At 42.2% G+C, this 752-nt stretch overlaps 1 protein-coding gene across 1 annotated transcript in view; it reads left to right on the top strand.

Annotated features, from left to right (window-relative positions):
* The window catches only part of LOC104161972 (homeobox protein Hox-C9-like), a gene marked incomplete at its 5' end in the record, with an annotated part of 815 nt that extends 220 nt beyond the window's left edge, over positions 1–595 (top strand). The window contains one exon of the mRNA XM_009700578.1: positions 354–595. Within this exon, the coding sequence (XP_009698880.1) occupies positions 354–595 (242 nt within the window). The remainder of the gene's footprint in view (positions 1–353) is intronic.
* Positions 596–752: the final 157 nt, after the last annotated feature.

Raw genomic sequence — 752 nt, forward strand, 5'->3', positions numbered from 1 at the left:
GAGAAAGAGAGAAAGAAAGAAAGAAAGAAAGAAAGACAGACAGAAAGAAAGAAATTGGCCCTTTGATTTATTGCCGAAACCTGTAAGGCTCGAATGTGCAAAACTGATAGTTTTACTAACCTATAAAAACGTCTAGACGCCTACCCCAGCGCAAGCAGCAACAAGCACCCATAAAAGACTCCACATAACCACCTACCATCAAGACATCATTTGTACAGTAAACAGACTGGGGCATTAAGGCTTTTATGATAATTCCTCCAAAGTTGTGAAAACAGTCCATCCTTCGTTAAATTAATTTAACGACCTTTCTCTCCCCCCCGTCCCCCGTTCCCCATATACCTCCCTTCTTCCAGATAACCCTGCAGCAAACTGGATCCACGCTCGTTCAACGAGGAAAAAGCGTTGTCCCTACACAAAGTATCAAACTCTGGAACTGGAAAAGGAATTTCTCTTTAACATGTACCTCACTCGAGACCGCCGTTACGAAGTAGCTAGGATTTTAAATCTCACAGAGAGACAGGTCAAAATCTGGTTTCAGAACAGAAGAATGAAAATGAAAAAGATGAACAAGGAGAAAGGCAATAAAGGAGACTAACACTGGGGTAGAAATGCAGTTGGGGAATATTGCTTTAGTGCTGAGTTTGGGGCTTTTCTGTTTTGGTTTGGGTTTTTGGTTGTTAGGTTTTGGGTTGGTTTTGTTGTTGTTGTTGTTGGTTTGGTTATTCTTCTCCTGCACCCTCAGACCCCCGTAC

The sequence above is a fragment of the Cariama cristata genome, unplaced genomic scaffold (genome assembly GCF_000690535.1).
Source record: "Cariama cristata isolate BGI_N322 unplaced genomic scaffold, ASM69053v1 scaffold38375, whole genome shotgun sequence".
Classification (NCBI taxonomy): domain Eukaryota; kingdom Metazoa; phylum Chordata; class Aves; order Cariamiformes; family Cariamidae; genus Cariama; species Cariama cristata.